Source organism: Caretta caretta, chromosome 18 (assembly GCF_965140235.1).
Source record: "Caretta caretta isolate rCarCar2 chromosome 18, rCarCar1.hap1, whole genome shotgun sequence".
NCBI classification, from domain to species: Eukaryota; Metazoa; Chordata; order Testudines; family Cheloniidae; genus Caretta; species Caretta caretta.
Window position 1 is genome coordinate 15,153,523 of NC_134223.1, and position 12,206 is coordinate 15,165,728.

At 56.9% G+C, this 12,206-nt stretch overlaps 1 protein-coding gene across 9 annotated transcripts in view; it reads left to right on the plus strand.

The window, feature by feature from the left end:
• Nucleotides 1–12,206, plus strand: part of AGRN (agrin) — a 223,274-nt gene that overhangs the window by 107,457 nt on the left and 103,611 nt on the right. For 7 of the 9 annotated variants that reach the window (XM_048824778.2, XM_048824781.2, XM_048824782.2 and 4 more), the window contains one exon: nt 6,357–6,404. In XM_048824778.2, coding sequence (XP_048680735.1) covers nt 6,357–6,404 — 48 coding nt within the window. Of the gene's footprint in view, nt 1–1,888; nt 3,959–6,356; nt 6,405–12,206 lie in introns of those variants that run through there. The other 2 variants (XM_048824787.2, XM_048824788.2) reach the window with 2 other exon arrangements.

The window sequence follows — 12,206 nt, forward strand, 5'->3', positions numbered from 1 at the left end:
TGCCAAGGCTGCTCCACTAAAAATAGCCCTGCCTTCAGGAAGGCTTCCCGAGTGGAGCTCTGGCAGGGGGTTGTGGAAGGCTCAGCTGGGGCAGCGTTGCTGCCTCATGGGGCACGGAGCAGGCCACGGCACGGGCTGGCAGCTGCAGAGGAGAAGCTATCTGGTTTCCCTGGCTGCGACAGCTGCCTGATGGAAAGCGACTCAAGCTGGAGATGCCGGAACGTATTTCAGAAGCTGCCTTTGCCAGAGGCCTCCAAGTCTGACACCAGCCAGCCCTTCCTCCCTGGTTCCCCCTGCTTTGTATCTGCAATAAGCACCCCTCCCTCCGCCAGCACAATCAGCATGGGACCCAGGATAAGCAGACGGCAGTTGCCGGCGTGGCAGGGGGGGATCTCCATGCCCCTCTCTCCCTCCCTGCGTGGAGCCTGAAGCACAGAACATCTCCCGCGTCGGCAGAGCGTCAGCTGAGCCGTGGCACGAGGACCGCGCGCTGCCCTCTGACCCAGGTGCCTGTGTTCACGGCTGACTCCTTCCTCCCCAGCTGCGTTGCAAAGGGTCAGAGCCCCCGGGGAGCCTTCCCTCTGTGGGGTGACTCCCCCCCACCCCCAGGGATCTGTTTCAGCCTGATGAGAAGCTTTGTGGGCTGGAATTAGCATCGTGGCAGGTCCCGGCGCCCCGGATCCATGGTGTCGATGGTGGCAATAACCTGCTTGGAGAGAGTGTGCGTCATAGCAGCACCTTGCCACTGCTGCCCTCCGCCAGGGGCTGGTGCTCGACTGGACGGGCGCCGTGTTGCCAAGGGAGGGTGAAGTCAACGGGAGCCGGTTCATTGACTTCATCGCCCCCACTGCATCTGGCCAGCGTTGTTTTTTAGGACACGTTGGCCTCAGCCAGCGCTGGGGCCATTTTGCTCCAGGGCTGGGGGGGACTCTCGTCTTTCCCTTCTGCTCCCGTCCCAGGCACTTCACCGATGGTGTCGTGCTCTTGGTCCCGACTCCCCTCTGGCCCAAAGCCCGGCTCGTCTCCGGGTGGCTTTCCGGTGTCTAATGTGGCAGCATTATGCTTGGTGCTGGCGCTCAGGCCATGACCATGCTCTGTAGGTGTCCTGCCAAGGGGTGGTGGCGACATGGAGGTGCATGACGATCCCCAGAGGCACAGCTGCTTGCTGGCTCAGGACTCCGGTCTGCGGAAGCATCACTCTCTCCTCTGCTGCTTCCCTGACCCCCAATCCCCCATGCCAGGTGGAAACTCCTTGCCAGGACCCTGGGTGCTTGCTCTGGTTCTCCTCTCCAGCCAGGGCCCTATGGAACCCATGCGCTCCCTGCTGGGGAAGCCGCTTTCCCGCTTGACCCTCTGTCTTTACCAGCCCCGCAGCTTAACGGGCCTGATCCCAAGCCCACTGGCCGCCATGGGGGAGTCTCATTTGCTTTTACTGGGCTTGGGATGGGGCTCTGCATTCCTCAGCGGGAGTCTACTGAGCCCAGGGCCTAGAGCGTTGTCCTTAACCCTCTCTTTGCCAGAAATCTCCTGCGGTGGGGCCCAAAGGGGCTGGGGCTTTTATTCGTCCCGCGTGAACCCTCGCAGGGCCAGCCAGTCTGTTCTGCGGATGCTCTTGTGTCTTGAAAGCTTCCCTCCTCTGGGGTCTCAGGCCACGAGGGGGGAGCGGGGCCCCTCCCCTCCCCACACAGCGGGGGAGGCTTCCCGTTCCCCACAGCCCTCCGGCGGCGGGATTGGAGGGGGCGCAGGGGGCAGGAGCACGCTGCTCAGGGGGAGGCATAATGAGTTTTGACAGTGCAGTCTCCGCCCCTCTCCACATCTTTAGTGCTCGAATGGAAAGCTGAGGGGGGGGAGGAGGGTTTTTTTTCCCTGCTTTTCATGCTCTCGGGAGGAGAGACAGAAGTGAGCAGAATATCCCAGCAGCTCCCAGTCAATCCCGGCTCAGCCCCACACCTCCGCGGAGCTGCACACAGGTGGCTGTGGCTCCGGAGCCGTGGGGTGGGGGCAGAGCAGCCGAGCTGAGGTGCACAGGGCCCCCTCCCCGTTTCCCTTTGTGCTCTCGCCTGCGAAGAACTCCCCTGAGGAGCCAGGGCAGAGAATTCCCGCAAGCCTCCTTGCCTTTGTTTGAGTTGGCTTCTCGCTGCGCTGGCTGGCTGCTGGTCCTGGAGCCGGGGCTGCTTTCCTTCCCCGCCTCCCTCCTCGCTCCCCGCACCGCTCTCCTGTTCGGGGGCGGTTTGATGGTGTTGCGAAGGGACGCTAGGCGTTCGCCAGAGCTCTCCCAGGGATGCCCCGCTACTCCCGCGAGCTCGCCCGGAGGAATCGGAATGGGGGTGCGTGAAGTCAGTGCAAAGCCCGGGATGGAGAGGGTCACCGAACAATAACACGCTCCCGGCCTTCTCCCCCCGCCCCACCCACCAACCCCAGCTAGGCGCTGGCAGCGGATAAAGCAAGTTGGGCGCGAGGGAGGTAACAACACAGTTGCTTTTTGTTTTGGGCTGCACAAACCTTCCGCTGTGCGAGCGAGAGCCCCGGGCTCTGGAACGAGGTCTCTAAGCTCCGCTCCTTCCCACCCACCGACCCGAGCTGCTGCCGCCCCCGGTGGCTCAGTTAGCATTCGGGTGTGCATCCCTTGATGCCTGGCTCAGCGAGGAATCGGGATCTCTCCTGGCAGGACGGGCATGTCCGAGCGGCGTGAGGAGGGGAGCTGGCCCGTCCCAGCCGGCGTGGTTGTGTCAGGTCGCCGTGCTCTCTGCGGGCAGGCTCTGAGAGCAGGTGGCGCGGGAAGGAGGGGAAGCGAAGCCCGGGCCCCCTCCCGAAGTCCCAGCTCTTTGGAGGGGCGGAGGGGTGCGAAGGAGCTGGCTGCTGCAGGGACGGAGGAGGAGAGCCGCTCGCCAGCAGCTGTCTAGGATGCCGGAGCCGAGCAGGGATGGACTTTACCACCACTTTGAAGAGGGAAGTGTGGCAGGAGATCTGCCCTGGGCTGGAACGTGGGCAAACTGCTAGTTAAGCCCCCTGTGTTTGGCCAGCGGGTCTCAGTTGGCAGGGGCAGAGACTGGCACTCCTGGGTCCGTCTATGCTTTACAGTCAGACACATGGACCAAAGAAACTCAGCATCCCAGCAGCGAGACCCATCCAGCACCTGAACTTGGGGCGCTAACGGGGCAGCCACCCCCATCTGGAGCAGCCCCGAAATAGGGACCTTTCTTCTGTGTGGAGGTGTCCTGCTTGTGTGTCCTTGACAAGTTCTCCCACTTCTGGGGGCAGGCCCCTCTCTCTGGAATCAGAGCTCCCGCAGCTGGGTGGGTGACCCAGTGAGACGTCGCTGCCCATCCGAATTTCTTCCCCCAGCGCTCGCCCCTGGCAGGTTGGGGCTCAAAAGCTGGGAGGTCTTTGATCCTCTGAGTCCCTGGGAGTTGTTTGCTTTGTTTGTTAATGTTGATCCTCAGGTCCCCACCTGCAATCTCTGGCTCCAAGGGGATTTGTGAAGCTGAGACTGGGCGAGGCTTTCCGCAGTTTTACCTGACTGGCCCCTCGGGCTCCAGGTCAGGCCCTGGGTCCTAACACCTGCGGCGCTGCCTAGGCCGTAGAGATGGAGTATGTGGCTGTAAACTCTTCCTCCTGCAAGTGAGCCAAGCCCACCCCGTCCATACATGCCAGCTGGAGGATGGGAATCCCTGGGGAAACGTAGCTCCCTGCAGCTCCGGAAGAGGAAGGGGGGGGGTCTCCTGCACCCCTGCTGGGTCCTCTGCCTTGGGTGTGCCAGCGGACGGCTGGGCCCATGCCAGCAGCGGCATGACGGCCTGCCAGTACCCCATGGCGCCTGGCCCCTTGGAGCGGGACCGGATGTACCAGCACCAGGTCTCCCTGGTGGTGCGCTATTTCATGATCCCCTGCAACATCTGCCTCATCCTCCTGGCCACCTCCACCCTGGCGTTCGCTGTGGTGCTTTTCCTCAATAACTGTAGGTGTCCCTGGGCATCGAGGGTCTATGGTGGGAGGGGGAGGGGATTTGTGAGGGTTGGGGGGGCGGGGGCTTTAAATCCGGACTCCTGATTGTCCCTCCCAGTCCGAGCCTAGATCCCAATAGCCACCATGTGCCACAGGCTGGGATTCCCCCTCCTCTCCTGGGTGTTGCCATCTCTTCCTAAAGGCCAGTCGGTGTCTCCGAGTTGAGCCAGTGACTCTCTGCCCGGTCTCCCTCCTTTCCCGGCCTGTTGTTGGGTCCGTCCTGCTGCTCTTTGAACCCCTCCCACGGCCCGTTCTCTACCCAGCGCTGCCCAGCACTGGAGCGGAGATGGGTATGACTGAGAGCTGGGATCCTTGCTCCTTTTCAGTCCCAGCCCCTCCTTCGCTCTGTCTCCCAAGAGCTGCTGCCCGAGCCCAGCTGTTGGAGGAAGAAACCGAAGTGTGGTTTGTTTGGCCCGTGCTTCCCCCCCCCAGCAATGCAGGCTCCCCTTCCTGGGCAGGGGCTGCATTTCCTCCTGCCTGGGGCCCTACGGTCCAGGCACAGGAGAAACTGTCAGGGCAGCTGTTAGAAGGGAGGAGAGAGGCAGCTACTGTGATCACGGTTCTGCCAGGGCTGTGTGTGAAGGGAAGTGTGGTCTGAGCACAGGGCTGGGAGCCAGGAGCTTCTGTGAGCTCCATACCACGCGACTGCTTCTGCCACTGGCTGGCCTTGGGCAAGACACTTAATCCCCTGCTCCCCGTCACCCTCTCTCTGCTGTTCCGTGCGTGTTGTTGGGGTGGGGTGTGCCTGATGGCCAGAGGCTCCAGGATCCCTGTTCTCTTCCCTGTCCCTCCTCCAGAGGTCAGCAAGAGTTGGTGTGAGTGCAAGGAGGCGTAGGCCTCCCCTGGTTGCTGGTCCTGCTGGCTCTGGGGAGCGAGCGGCTGAGGGTGGTGACTGACACCAGAGTCTGGGCTAGTGGCAAGTACAGGCCACTCCGTTATTCTGCCAGGTCCACTCAGAGCGTGTCTCAGCACAGGTGTCTAACACTCCGTACCAGCATCTCCTCGGTACCAGGCTTGGTTACACAGCACGGAGAGGAGAAATCCATCAGGCTGCGGCTTTCCTCTGAAGCCTTCAGAACAAATGTTCCTCTGCTGTACCCTTGGCCAGGAAACTTCTCTGGGTCTCAAACAATTGCTGCGAGAGAGCACATGGGAGATGGGGAGGCCGGGAAAACAAATCCCTGGCATCCGGAAATGCTAGCGCCTCCCAGCTGAGTGCAGTTAGGGCTCTGTGAACGGTAGCTAAAAACCAGCGTTGTATGGGGCAGGGTCCAGACAGTGTTTCTCGAAGGACAGTCTGGTGGCTACAGCACTGGATTGGCCCTCGGGAGCCCCGGGGTCAATTTTTACCTCTGCCTTAGCTCGCTTTCTGACCTTGGGCAAGCCACTTGCGAAAGATGCGGGTAACTAGATTGCTCCACCCTAATTCGGGAGCTGGAGGCGAAGATGTTTTCTATGGGAAATACGATAGGCAGGGATGAAGGGAGCAGGCCCCTGAGCTAACAAAATGCATTTTGGAGAAGCCCCCTCTGTCCATCAGGTTCTGATTTATTTTCAGAGGGAGGGTTTGTAACTTATTAGGCTTCTCTCCCCACGGCTCGGTTCGTAATTCTGTAGGATCCTTCAGGCCCTAGATCCTTTTCAGTCACATGGTCTGCATCTTGCATCTCCCCATGGCTCAGGCTATCCATTTGTCTTACTGTTTTCCCCACCACCACCCTGCCACGCCTCCTCCTTGCATGCATGGCTGTGGCTCTCAAAATCGTGTTGCTGATCAACTTGAATGTGTTGATGAATTGGTGTCTTGGGAGGCTCTTGGGCGATAGGTAATAAATAGTTTGATTTGCATCACAGCTGAGCTGGGTGGCCTTGATGAAATGACACGTAATTGCCCAAGGCAGCAAGAAATAACCTCCCTGAATGGTGGAAAGGCTTTGCCAGAGCCAGGTTTGACATACAGCCCCAGTTCGCAATGCCTGCTCCTGGTTCGTCAGTGTTGCCTGGCACAGAGGTTCAGTTCGGTAGGAAACTCTGAATCATCAGGTCTGAAGCCAAATGAGTCTCGTGAAGATGTTTTGGGATCCGCAGTTCAGCAGCAAAGCCAGAACTCCTGGATTCTCCTCCTGATTACAGCTGGCTTGCTCTGTCACCTGGGGGCGGTTGCTTAGCTGCTCTGGGCCTACATCCCCAGGGGCGGATGTGAGGTTTAAGCTTTGAGATCCTTGGTGAAGGACCCTAGAGAAGTTTTTAATACCATGCTCTAACCATGGGCAGTGCTTTGCGGAGAGGCGGGAGGGTTGGTGCCAGTACTGGAGGAGTCTCTGATCTCCCCTGTGTTTGTTTCTTTGCAGACAAGCCCGGTAACTATTTCCCCCCGCCACCGCCACCGCCGCAGGATGGTAAGTACAGGATCACTTCCTGTTGCTTGGTTTTTTTGCACTTGGGATGCACTTGTAAGCAAATCACTGGAGCCTCTTCTGCTTCCTGCAGCTGCCTCGTGGAGAAGCGCCTCCCTGACCCAGTGATCTATTTCTCAGCCTGATTCATTTCTCTTTCTCCCCTGAGCTAAATCTCTGGTTCACACACGCATGCTCCCTCCCTTCCCTCTTGCAGCCTGAGCCGGCGGGGCTCCACCCCCCCCCTCCCCCCCCGCCATTTCTCTGCTGGCCTAAGAGGGAGCAGAGCGGCTTTGTCTGCTCTCCTTCCTGGAAAGATGCAACACCGTGTGGCTCCTTTTCTCTGACACCCATTCTTGAGACGAGGTGGCATGAACTCATCTAGAACTGCCGCGGGCAGATCTTCTAAACCTGTGATCGCTCTGCTGGCAAACCCCAGCTAGGTCATTTAGCCTGATGGGATGGAGGGGACCAGAGGTGGGATCTTAGTCGGCTTGTAGGGGGAAAAAGTACTGATGGCTAATTCGATGGCCATAATGCAGTTGTCCCCCAGGTGCGCTGGGCATTGGTACCGGGGTGGGATAGTCGAACGAAGAGCTGAGTGGCTGGTTTGCTGACAAGTTAGAGGCCGTGGGGAAGGAGGTGCCCTGGGCACACGGTGCTGAGAGCTCCAGGCAGGATGGCTAGGGAAAGCCCCTTTTCAAGGTGGTGACGTGTTAGTGTGCGGGAGGCGTGAGGGAGCAATTCTCCCCCTCATGGTCTCTTTTGTCTCCTCAGTGCATAGTTAAGCTCACAAGTTCTGAGGCTTCGGAAAGGAACAACCCAAGACCTTGCCTGAGAAGTAGAATAATCCGAGCTATTGGTTTACCATCTTTACAAAAATCCTTTTTTCTCAAGTCTTTGCTGGCAAAAGGCTCAGAGACTGAAGGCCTCTGCTTAAGCACTGCATGGGCAACAGCTGTACAAGCTTCCTTCCTGCTCCCCTGGCTCCCCTGCCAATGTGCCACAAACCTTGGCCCAATAGCCCCAGTAGGCATGGGTAACAGGCTGGCAGTGCTTCCCCAAACTGGGAAAGGGTTAAGTGGGTTCTGCAGACTCACTGAGGCAGATGGCTCATTGCCTCTTCTGGATAAAAGAGGTGGGAGTTGCTTTTGGAGAGAGGGGACATAGGGTGTGGGCTGAGCAGTCCAGAAAGGAGGCACCTTTGGAGCAGCCAAACCTAGAGTGAAGGTTTGAGCTGTTCTTTAACTTTGTTGGTAAAGCCACATCCCTAGGATATACAGACCAGTTTGGGAAAGGCTCCAGGGCTTGGAGCGACTGGGGAAGTTGAGTCACCATGGCCCATCCCGTCTTTGAGCTCTCTTCTGTACTAACACTGCACAAAATCTGTCAGGCTCTTACTGCAGCTTTCACAGCACTTTGAGTATCCTCCTGGCATCAGAAGCAAAATGGAAACTGGTTTGCAGCTGGGCATCGGGTACCTTTTACTGCCATGGTCATAAATGTCTTTCTTGACAGTGAGCCAGCTGGATGCTTAGAAATGTCGACCCTAACTTTCTCCCATTCCCTGGGTTATTTGCATCCCTGATGGAGCCAGAAGACTTCCTGCTCCTGGATTCCCTGCTATCCCTTTATTTTAACCCTCCTTGCCGCAGTGGAGTCCCCCTTCCCCAGAGCCCAATGCTATTTCCCTGGTAGGAAAAAGGTCTCATTTTCTCCCTACATTCTGTGCAATCACCCTATCCATGTTTCACTGGTTGAATGCACAGATAACCCCATCTAAAAATGCAGCCGATTATAGCATGTTAGTTTCTCTTTCTCTCTCGCTTTCTCAGGGTGGGGAGGAAGATGGGAGAGAAACAGATGCCAGATAAAATGTCGTTAATCTATAATTGGACCCAAGAAGACATATAATTCAAAAATAAAAAGGAACGTAGGTGTATCTCCCATCTCGGGGCTCTGAAATATTAATAACCCAACCCATCCAGCTGACACATTCCACCGCGTTCCCCCGGCAGGAGGTGGAAATGCACACTGTTCATGCGGGTGCCTAAAGAGGGCCCTCTCTGTGGGCCTAAAACGTTTCAAATGCACCTGATAAAAATCTGGAACGCCTCCCCCACCCTTATGGTGCTTTGGGGTGCAGCGTGGAGAGAGGGGGGTGCAGATTTCTTTACAAGACCGACTCCCCAGCCCTGTGTGTACGGGACTGCGCCAGAGAACCTGGTGGCGTCAGTCACCCCTCATCTGGCCCCCATTCTATGCAGACTTGGGTGCATTCTTAATTTTTCAGCTCAGACGTAGTCCGTCGACGTCCGAGGGGTTACTCACGGGCTTAAAGTAAAGCATGTGCGCAAGTCTTTGCAGGATGGGGGCTCTCGTTTGCAGAGTCTCCTGGGCTGTACCTGGATCTCCTAATCCAGTTAAAGGGTTGGTGAGGCCAGGGCGATCAGGTACCATGGGGCGGGAGCGGTAGAAGAATGGAGCTAGACAGACACCCGTACTGTAATTTGCTCATGTGGTTGTATTTGTCCTACCTTACAACCTTTAATTGTGGAGGACCTCTTCCATTAGTAGCCTTAAACCACTTACCCCCTCCCACTCCCAGTTCTCACAACTTGCTAGCTATTGAAAGACACTGAGGGAGGGGAGGATGGAATCTCTTTCTCTTTTATACAAGAGTTTTGGCCCTCCCCAGCTCCCCTCACGGCCACGAAGTCGTGACACTGAATTAGCGATGTCACGTACATTGTTCTCGGGCAGCAGTCGATTGTGCGGGGTGGTGATGACATCAATCAGCAGGCAGGCATTCCTGGGAGGGGTACCTTGTCAGAGCGCTGCGAATATGCACTGTACTCACAGAGCACACAGCAACTGGCAGGCGCTGTCAGTTGCTTTTTCTCCAACTCTGCTCCACACAGAGTGCCGCTCTTCGGGGTTGTTACTGCTTTACGTTCTGGGCCAGATCTCAGCTCTTGCAAATCTGCATCGCCCTATTGACTCCAGGGAGTTTACTTCCATTTACACCAGCTGAGGATCTGTGGTTCTGTATTTTTATCTTGAAGCCCTAACGCTCTTTTGGGTTGGGTTAGGTTAGGTTTTTTTTTCAAATATAATATCTTGATTTCCAAACAGTGATACCCAGCTAGACATGAGACTATATTATAGAGAAGCAGCAAACCAAAATCCTGGAAAGCTGAGCTTATCCTCCTGATGCCGCCTCCCTCACGATCTCCCATTGCATCACATCCTGCTCTGGTACATGTCCGGGTTTCTCTTTAGATAAGGGAAATGACCCTATTGCGTTAAAACTCCATTTGTGTCATTAATATTCTCAATAAGATGCTCCTGTGGAACAATTTCAAGACATGTCAAGTCTGCCTGGTCCAGTGGGATGAGTGAATTTTTTCCATGTTCTCTTTGCATAACCGAGGTTAACAAGGGTCCATATTTCTTCCGAAAGCCTTTGTGGTTACGATCATCGATTAAAAAGCATGAGGCATGGTGGGCTGAGCTGAAACCCTGGATTCTTGGAGGAAGCTGGCTCCAAATTTTGGACCCAGGTTTGGCGTTTGGGTTCCCCGCTGCAAGGAATGGCTGGAAAATGAAGCTGCCTTTTAACCTCCATGGTGGGATGATGCCCACCCCTACATGCCCAGTGTTGGGGGGCTAGGATGAGAGAATAAAACTGGGCCTTCCTCTGAAAATTCCAAAGCACGGACAGGAAAACCAGAGGTTCCCCCCTGTCCCCATCCCCAAGAATCCTTTTGAAATTGAGGATAAGACTGAGTGTCCAGAGGATCCCCAGTTCAAATAGAGCTCCCCTGGCCCCCCCCGGTGCTGGGCAAGCTCTGCTGTTCAGGAGGGCCACGGAGCATGTATCCCTCTGCGGGAACACTGGTGGTCGTGGGAATGAGGGGCTACATACAGATGGGTGTGGTTCCAGCATCCCCCATGCACTGCAATCCTGACCTGCAGCAGCCTGGGCTCCCCCTCACAGCCCTGTCAATGCGCCTTGCCCCTTCAGATACCTCCTTCCCAGGCCTCCTCCCCGCTGTGTCCCCGCAGCTCCCTCCTGCCCTCTGGCAGGTCCTTCTGATTCCAGGTCCTGGCACTTTCTGGGAAAACAGTGCCAAGCGTGGCATGCTCTCCGGCTTTGTGACATGGGCATGCATTTGCGAGGAACTAATTTGAGGCTGCCCAGCTCATTTCACGTGTGACTTGCAACAAGTTTGAGAGGGAAAGGATGGAAGGTGGTTCTGTGGCACCGCCCAGCTCCTGCTTAGGGGACCATGGCAACCTGGGCCCAGGCTGCTTTATGGCCTGCCAGGTTTTTGAAGTGCCTACATTGTGCTCAGCACTGTACACAACCCAATCCATCGGCTGCACGTGACTGCTAATTAAATACCCTTGGGGCAGGTCCTGGACCAGACCCCGCTGGATGAGCTGATGAGTCTATCTGATTCCTCCTATTTCTCTGTTAGCCGGGTGCTAATCAGACGTGCAGTGCCCCACTCGGGGGACATTTCCCCCCGTCTCTCCTCTTGCGCGGACTTCCCTTCCCCACGCTCCACAACCAAAGCACTGGCGATGTCAGAGCGGGGAACGAAGCCAGCATTCAACTCTCTTCCTCCCCCCACCTCATGCTCTCACAGGAAGCCAGGAATCCGGCCCAGCACCTGTGACATCAGATCCCACCTTTATCCCTACCTGCCCCCACCCCACTGTAACTGCCCAGGCATGGGGAAAGCGTAAATGACCTTCTCTCTGCTTCACTTACCCCACACCTGGGAGTTTTGATCTAGCCCCTATGGCCTGAGGCAATTCCCTTGACCTCTGTGCCTTGGTTTCCTCAATCTCTCTCCAAGGGGGCCACTCAGGATGTGAGGTGCAGCGTAAGGGCCCATCCTCACAATTTGCTCTGTCCCCCAAGAAGCTCTTTCCTTCCCATGGATATTCTCTGAGACCAGGCTGAACCCCGGGGGCAGTCGCTGTTCCTTTCCCTGGGGTGAAGAGAGCCGAGCTCAGTGGCGTCCTGGATCAAAGCATGTGTGCCGACCTGCCGCTCTTGGGGAGCCCCTGGCCTGCTCCTAAACCCTGAGGCTACCTCACCGTCTCCCCCACACTCCTGCTGGGAGAGGGAGACCATCCCCCACCGCTCTGAGCCCGAATGTGCCTCTGACCAGCATGCTGTCCTCTGGGGTGTCTCCAGCCCGCAGGGGACCCCTCCCAGTTATTCACCAGGGCTCGGGGATGGATGCCAGTGCTGCTGATGGCTTTGGGAGCTGCTGGTCAATCTCCTGCTGGCTTGATGAGTGCGGTTGGAGCCAGGCGGGTCCCTCCCCAACCGGGCCCAGGCAGAGCGCTAAGCGCCTGTTTATGGACCCATAAAACCTGCCGCGATGCACGAGGGGGAAGAGCCATTTGATAAATTAAATATCGGAAAAATCACTTTCTCTGGCCTGGCAGCCCCATAAATATAGGGTGTGCAGAGCAGAGGCTGGCTGGGCAAAGGAGTGGGGGCAGTGTTTGCTTTGCAGGCAGCTTTTCTCTTTTGCATTGAGAATCAGTTAGCCGATTAAATCCCAAAGAGCCGTAAATCCGACAGTTTGACTCTGTCTGGCTGCTGGGGCGCTCTCTCTCCTGCCCCCGGTGCTTTGCTGTGGCTTCAGGTCTATGCAGGCGGGCTCCTGACCGGATCCTGGTAGCCTTTCACGAGAGACCATCACTGAGGCCTCGGCTGCTTTGCTGACTGTTGACCATTCCCTTTCCCCTGAGCCGTGGTGCTCTGGGGTGGAAATCCAG